Raw genomic sequence first — 7,871 nt, 5'->3', positions numbered from 1 at the left:
CTTGTCTTGTTCTGCCGTGCTGCAAAATTGGGAAACAGAAGCTGTCTTTATCTCCTGTTACAATACACACCATGTTCAGAGCACCTGGCTCTATTGATTCTAGCGAATCTACCTGGTGTCCTACAAGACCTAGGTGCACCCACGCACACCCAGATCAGCTAAACATCGGCTGGTCTCTGAAGCAATTGTTGGTGATGACATGTTTTGTGACAGGAAATCATTGCAAAATGCTGGCTTCTCGGGACTGAAAGTGGCTGTTCTGCTCAGAAAAATAAACGTAACCGGTACATTCTAAACATAGATTCACGTGGATTTGGATTTTGTTCCGGGATAAAAATCAGAACCAATCTTTGGGAGTTATTGTCTAATAATTAATGCCTGAGCAGTCAGAGAATCTCTGTTTCTCCACTAGAAAAAAAATAAAAAAAGTTAAAATTCAACTATAGCCATCAACTCTGCCCGTGCCAATTAACCAAGAGGCAAACCATTACAATATCCCATTATTTTTTTATAATTCAGTTGGCAATATTAAAGAACTGGATGCGAAGCTGGTAGATTATCAGTATCAGTTTCAATCACTAGTGTATCAAAGTGCAAAGAAACCTTGAATGATTTCACCCTTATCAGCCAAACGGAAGTATAAAACACTACCCTCCTGCCCTCTTAGCACGGCAGATGTTGGAATGACACAGCAATAGCTGCAAGATAAGCAAACAGAAAGGCAACAGAAAAATTTCTTGCTGATTAATTGAAGAGGAAACTGAGGAGAAAGAAAAAGCAGGAATTCCCCGTGCAGGAACATGTCCACTGGCTGCTCATGAATGTTGGAGCAGATCTATGCAGCGTATTCTTAAGGTGATTGGATTTGAATTTGATGGTGATACATGAAATGTAAGCAGACAAATTAGACAAACAAAAAAGCCTCTCCATCATTGCCACTGAGCTTTTAAAAGCTTTGTTCTCCCCACAAATAGTACCAATTTTCTAATTCACTGCCACCTTATGGCATTTTGGAGAGCTAACACTTCAATAATTTCCATCAGATGCTTCGTGTTTTCAGGCACCCTCTCTGAGAACTTGGATGTGACAGGAACGCTTTGATTTTGAATCACTGCAGCTGTAAAACCGCCCTTTGCATCCAGATTTGGAACAATATTAATGCCTAAGACACAGGATTATTCTTGCTTGTGAAAACTGATCATTAAAGCTTCAATTCTATTTATATTTGCGGATTCTAAAGGGAGGTCATTTCATCAGCCAAGGGGCCAAAAATAAATACAAACTTTGCAATGTTATCAAAAGAGAATCTTTCAATCTAAAAAAGCCACTAGCTCACTCATGACTTCCCCAAACGAATTTAATTCAGTGCATTTCTGACATTGAGGATGAAAGCTTAGCAGATACCCTTCCTTATGTGTTAATGGTTTTTCTGACAGCAGCCCTAGCTAAGGAGATAATCCATGAAAAGATAAACAGAAATTGGAGATAGCCAATAGCTTTTTGTCTCTTCAAATAAATAATAATCCTACTGTTAAATATACATGCGTGGTTTCATTCTAGATGAGAAGACAATATGACTGAAATAGGGTTTTGAGAGTTCACTGCTATTACAGTGAAATATGGGCAGGACTGCCTATAAAGGAAGAAGAACTACTGGGATATCAGTAGTGCATTCCCCAAGTGGATGGGCAGGGTTGGTGTTTTAGAAAAGCAGGAGTACCACTAACTGGGAGTTGGGGTTTGATGTGGTCTGTTTTTGGTACAGGGAGATGGGTGGTTTTAGTGAAGGGCTGCGCCACACAAAGGAGTGTAAACATGAAGCATTTTCCAGAATTGGCCTTGTTCTCTGCATGTGCATGAAGTTGATTTTCCATTTGTATTACCAGCTTGCAGACTCACCATAAAAAGGACGTTTTTCACATAGATATCAGCAGGGTAAAGTACACATGGGCTTGGTTTTTATATACTATTATTACAAAGAGCTCCTTCTCCTCATGATATTTTTCTGCCCACCCACTTTGTCAAGACACAAAGCTTGGCTATCTCTCTTAAGTCAGTGCCACCATTTATATGGTTTTTCTAAAGAATTTTGTCAGTAAATAAGAAAGAGAGAATTGCGTTGGCATTGGTGCTCAAAACCAAAAAAGCCCCAATTTTAAGCTCAGCTCTAAAAGATGACTGGAATGCCTGCTGGTGCATTTCAGATAGAGGAAGGCTGGATGCTGCCTCCTTCCATGGCCTCTTTATCATCTTATGCAAGATCGCTCTTTAGAGAACTAAGCTCCCTCCCTGACTAATTTTGGCTGGGGTAAGCAGCTCTACTAAAATGGGCCAAAAATACCATTGTGGACATTGGCAGCTTGTTGAGACCACGTCTCAGGGACATTTGATGCATAATGAGTACAGTAAGGTACCGTGGGGTGTGGCAGTACCATGAGAACTCTCATTTCAGACAGTCTACTTTTTGCTAGGGCATGGCGCTCTCTGCTTCCAGTTCCCCTGCTGCATTGGAAGCTCACAATGAATCAAACCTTAAAAGTCCGAAGTCCTTTGTAGTAGGTAAAATAATTCATCGCCTATCAGGCAGGAAAAAGGCTCTAGCCAGGGTGAGCAGAGCACTGAACAGGGCTGTTTTGAGAGGCTAAGTTGTTTTTTTGCTTTGGAACAAAGCTGTTTTAAAGGATAAATTTTAGCTGCTATTGGCCAGATCTTTGTTTTCTCACATAGCGATGTCATTTAAAATGGGACTGGGGGGAAAAAATATCTGGCAATATGTTGATACCTTGAAAAGAAAGGAGCAGTTTGTTTAGAGTCTCTGGCAAAAAGTGCTGCTGCTAGCCCAAGTTATTTTGTTTGTGGTACAAACTATTCTGGCAAGAACACGCTTTTTTAGAACAGTATAAGCAAGTGGGACTCAATTTTTGCTGAGGGCTGCCGAGTGATTTTACTGAGGTCACAGCAGTAGCAGCACTCCAGCTCCTGCTCTGCCCCAGCTGCTGCCCTGTGGAAGCCCCCAGGCCCCGAGGAAGGACAGGCTTCTCCAGAGGTCACAGCACTGCCTGGACATTGGCCAGCGCCAAGCAAAACCCTCTCATGGTGGCACCAAGACATGGACACAGGGCCATTTTAGTGGCTCTGATGTAAACTGTGTTTCCTATTTGCTAGCGGTGGCTGAGCTGAGAGGACTTTGCACATCCTCACCTTCTTCCCCCTTCCCTCAACTGGCTTTCTGCTATTGCAGGTTTACCACCACGCGTCCTTTCTGTTCATAACCTCAAGGTGATTTCTGGCCTTGCTAACACAGTCACGGTGCGAACCGCCTTTTAAAAGAAGCAATTATATTCCATGGCCAGGGATTTTTCTAGCCAAACGTACCCAAGACTTAAAGCCACAACACTCAATGCAACAGCACTCGGGAGGGTGTAAAGCTTTTCATTTTACATGCGTAGCAGAACCACGAGGGAAAGCTTTGTGCTCCCACCCGGAGGATGATGGCATATCACCTGGTGGTTTACAAGCACAGTGGCATTCTCAAGGCTCTCTTTTCGCACAGCTCGTCTGGATCCAGCTTCACACCTCGCTCTAACTGCACGGGCAGGACACCTGGTCACAGCGGCTGAACGGTCACAGCAGCCGCACGGAGCCGGCGCCGCCGCCCCTTCCTGACTGGAACCCCGGTGCCGCCAAGCCCCTGAGGCGAGGGCCGCCCGACGCCCATTAAGCAGGTGTTCACCACGTCTGCACCACTTAACGGCCTCTCTCCCGGAGCCGTGACTAGCTCCCGAGGGTCACCCGGCTGTTTTCACGCAAGGAGCCACCACTCGCAATTCTCAGTCCCGCGAAGGATACCGCAGACCCCCATGCCCAAGGGCGGCGGCGATCAAACCCCATCCCCCGCCCCACAGGCCCGAGCATGCGCCCTCGGCCCGCATCCCCGCCCTGCGCAGCCGGTGAGGTCATGAAGGTGAGAGGGGCGGCGCCCGCCACTGCCGTGCCCCAATGGGAGCCGGCTCTGGTGCCGGCCCGGCCTGGGGATTGGTCGAGAGCTGGCAGCTAGCTGCCGTCTTCGGGCCGCCTCATCGCCGTGAACCAATCGCAGCTCTCCGTCGCGCGAGCCAATCGCAGCTAGGGCCCGCTCTCCGCCTCGGGCTGCGGCTTGAAACCGTCCCAGGGCTGTGTAATCGAGACAGAACGCCCCGCGATTGGCTCTCCCGCTTCGGCACTCTTCGGGTTGGCCCGGTAATAGCCGGAAGAGAGACCTTCTTCCTATTGGCCGCCCGACCGCGCTGCTAGGGCGGTGGCAGCGCTTTCCGATTGGGCCTGTGCATCTCTTCGGGGAGATTCGGGTGCGCCCGTAAGGGCTTCCCGATTGGTTACGACCCGTCACAGGCATTTCCGTAACGGCCTTAGGATTGGTCCCGACGAGGCTCGGGTATTTCCGTAAGGGCCTCGGGCTGGGGGCTAACGAGTGCGTCGGGCGCTTCGGCTGGCTATTCACAGAAGGTGCTTAGGGCCGTTCCGCAGCGTAGGGCGGCGACGGGCATAGGCGGCTGCGCGGCTTTAGCGCACACAGAGAGCGCAGCAGCGGGAGCCGGGCACGCAGCGGAGGCAGCAGCGGGGACAAAGGGACCGATCAACAGAAACGGGGAGGGGGGCCCGGCGAGAGGCAGCCGGCGCCAGGAGGGAGCGGCAGGAGCCTTCAGCCGGGCGGACGGCTCCCATGCGCCTCGGACGCCCGGGAAAGCAACAGCGAGAGCCGCCGGCGCTCTGAAGCCGGCCGAGGAGGAGCTGGGAGCCGCCGCCGCCATGGCCCGCGCCGCCGCCGCCGGCCACCACCCGCACTGCAGCCTGTCCAGCCTGAGCCGCCGCCAGCTGCCCCTGCGGGCGCAATGAGGAGCCGCGCCGAAGCCGCCGCCTCAGCGCCGCACTGAGAGGCTTCAGCCAGCGAGGGAGCGAGGCCGCCCGCACCGCTTCACCCCACTCCTCCCGCCGCGGATCCCGCCGCCGCTGCCGGATCCCCTTGCGCGCGGTCGCATCGCCTCCCGTCGGCAGATCGAGGAGCCCCGAGATCCCTCCGCCGGGGGAAAAGTAGTCCCGCCGCCTCCCTTAGAGGCGAGGGGGGAAGGAGAGGAGAGGGCAGGAGGGAAAGAAAGGAGAGAGACAAAAAAAAAAAAAGCCCAAACAAAACAAAACACAAAAACAGAGAAAAAAAAAAAAAAGGAAAAAGACAGAAAGGGGAAAGGAAGGGAAGAAGAAGAAGAGAAGCCGAGCGGCAGGATCGGAGGAGCCGGGCCGCGAGCCTCCGCCCCATGTGACTGGGCTGAGGGTGGGGGCAGCGAGGCCTAGCACACCCCCGCTGCTCGCGGCCGGCCCGGGGGGCTGCGGCTGGGCGGAGGCGGCTCTCGGAGCTCACCGGCGCGGCGGGAGGATGGCTCTGTGAGCGCCGGGCGGCGAGGAGGAGCGCGGCGAGAGAAGAAAGGAGACGCGCGGAAAGGCCGGCGGGGCAGAGAGCGAGGGGAGGGGGCTTCCCCGGGGGGGAAGGGGCCGGCGGTTCATGTGGCACAGCTCGCCCTTCGCCTCCCGCTGAGCCCGCAGCCGAGCGCCCCGCAGCCAGCCCCAAAGGAGAGCGGAGGAGGCGGACAACCCGTCGGGACGCAGCCGGAACCGGAGACCATGTCCGGGCGGCCCAGGACCACCTCCTTCGCGGAGAGCTGCAAGCCGGTGCAGCAGCCCTCGGCGTTCGGCAGCATGAAAGTCAGCCGTGAGTATCGGGCCGCTCCCAGCCGCCCTCCGGCCCTGCCCCGCGTTCGGCTTGGGTGGGCCGCGGGCTCGGCCGGGCCTGCGGGACGTAAAAAGGCCGTTCCCGGCCCTGCCCTCGGTCCCTGCGGGCCGTGCCTGCGAGGGGGGCTCCTCGGGGCTCCCGCCGCCCCGTTTGGGCTTTGTGCCTCGGGGAGGAGGGGATGAATGACGGGGCACGCGGGTACGGCCGTGACGTTCGTCCCCGTTGAGGTGTTTTGTGCCCTCTGAAGGAGGGAGATGGGAGAGGTGTGGGGAGAGCTGTGTATGGGGTGTGGGCGAGCCACGGCCCGGCCTGTTAAAAGGGAAAGAAATGGCTGGGGAGAGAAAGGGGGGGATTACAAAGGCTGTCTGAGGGGGTTACAAAGGCTGTCTGGTACGCTGCTAACGATCCCCGATGGAGGGAATAGGGAGATCCTCATTGTTGCATGTGAGTGGTTGTTTGGGGCTGAGGATGCCTTCTCCAGGTTTCCTCGAGGGGAATATTTTTGAGAATGAGGCCTGTGCTTTATTCTGCATGGGCATGCTGGAAATGATCAGTGCTTGATACGTGCCCATCCATCGTGTCGCAGCTGGTGGGCTCGGCCATGCTATGTGAATGGAGAATGGGCATCGCTTCTCTGTATGACCGGAGAAAGGCCCGGCTCTGGGTCACCTATGATTAACTATGTATCCGGAATGGCAAATGATTTCTGAAGGCCTCTTTTGAATATGTGCCTGTTAACAGCCCAGTCGTTGCCAATTCGTGCTATGGGCTTTGTTTTCAGTAATATTCCCCTTTTTTTTCTCTATGGAAACATAGGGCAGGATCTTTATGGGACCTGGAGGGCTCGATGGTTCGATATCGCATCTGATCACACTTGACACTGCTGTGTGTGTGTGTGTTTCTTGGTGTTGGAGGCTTTTCACGCCGGGACTCTGCCTGGCTGTGGGCTTTTTGACAGATGAGAAATTCTGACGTTTTTCTGCACCGAAATGTACTTCCGCTGCGGTTGAAGCCTTGAAGAAAATGTTGGGCTGAGGTTCTAGAGCTGCTTTGTATCTGCATGATCGGTGTGCCTGCTGCACTCTGAAAAACACGGAGTGCCCTTTATACTCCTATGCTGCTAATATGGGTTATGTATGATCTGGTTAAAGTGTATTAAAGATCTTAATTCACACTGGGGGGAAAGATATGTATGACTCCATTTTAATTTATTGATTTACTTCGTGTGAATGTGGAATAGGAAGCAGGTTTTGTTGATGGGTATTTCTGCAGGTGGCTGTCTAACGCTAGCCAGACCTGGCCCTGCCATGCTCCGAAGCTGAATTTGCCTTATTCAGGTTCTACGGCTCAATTCTTGAAAGGTCATTGATGCTCCTTTCCTGTTTGTTTGAGGTCAGAGACTAGACAGATGCTTGCCTGTAAAGCGGGTGCTAACTGATGCAGACTAACAAGTTTGCAAATACGATTTGATCCCAAGTGTATAACACTGAGGGAGAAACAAAGGCCGTAGCATAAAGCACACGCACTTGTGATACCCCCCCCCCCCCCCCCCCCCAGTCGCTCTAGTCATGTGCTCCTGGTCCTTCTGCTGTCTGGAAAAAAATGTCAGAACAAAGCAGGAGAACCACATGCAAGGACTCTGTGGGAAAAGCAGTTCATATTTTCAATTAATCTATCTGTGTAAGACAGTGCAGGAAGTTTAAACTTTTTTTTTTTTTTTTTTCCCTTTGTAAGAGAGAGGCCCTGCTGGTTGCCAGAAAGGGAAATATTTTTCTTGTTCTCTTGAGTTTCGGTAGCACCTGGTGGAATGATGGAGCAAGCCATTGTTACTGCTGTTGACTGCTTTGAAAAAAAGCCTGGTGTGGTGTACAGAGATTTTGCTGGCCTCTTTCATTTTAATGTGTGTTCATACCGATACTTAATAACATTCTGTACCCTTTTGAGTGAAAGCTGGGATAAAAGATTCCTTGTGAAGCAGGTGGAAATGGATGGATTGCTCTTCTTTGAGTCTTGTAGGCAGCTTTTGTATCTCCATCTTGGTTCAGACCTTCTCTGGATCACCAGGAAGCAAAAACCTAGGCTGCTCGAT

General features: G+C 51.9%; 1 protein-coding gene across 1 annotated transcript in view; it reads left to right on the top strand.

Annotated features, from left to right (window-relative positions):
- Positions 1-5,540: 5,540 nt before the first annotated feature.
- The window catches only part of GSK3B (glycogen synthase kinase 3 beta), a 141,469-nt gene continuing 139,138 nt past the window's right edge, over positions 5,541-7,871 (top strand). The window contains exon 1 of the mRNA XM_042866578.1: positions 5,541-5,761. Coding sequence (XP_042722512.1) covers positions 5,674-5,761 — 88 coding nt within the window. The 5' untranslated portion in view covers positions 5,541-5,673. The remainder of the gene's footprint in view (positions 5,762-7,871) is intronic.

The sequence above is a fragment of the Lagopus leucura genome, unplaced genomic scaffold (assembly GCF_019238085.1).
Source record: "Lagopus leucura isolate 7727_CA_CO unplaced genomic scaffold, USGS_WTPT01 Super-Scaffold_100001, whole genome shotgun sequence".
In the NCBI taxonomy this organism is placed as follows: domain Eukaryota; kingdom Metazoa; phylum Chordata; class Aves; order Galliformes; family Phasianidae; genus Lagopus; species Lagopus leucura.
This window is presented reverse-complemented; position numbering and strand designations above follow the sequence as displayed.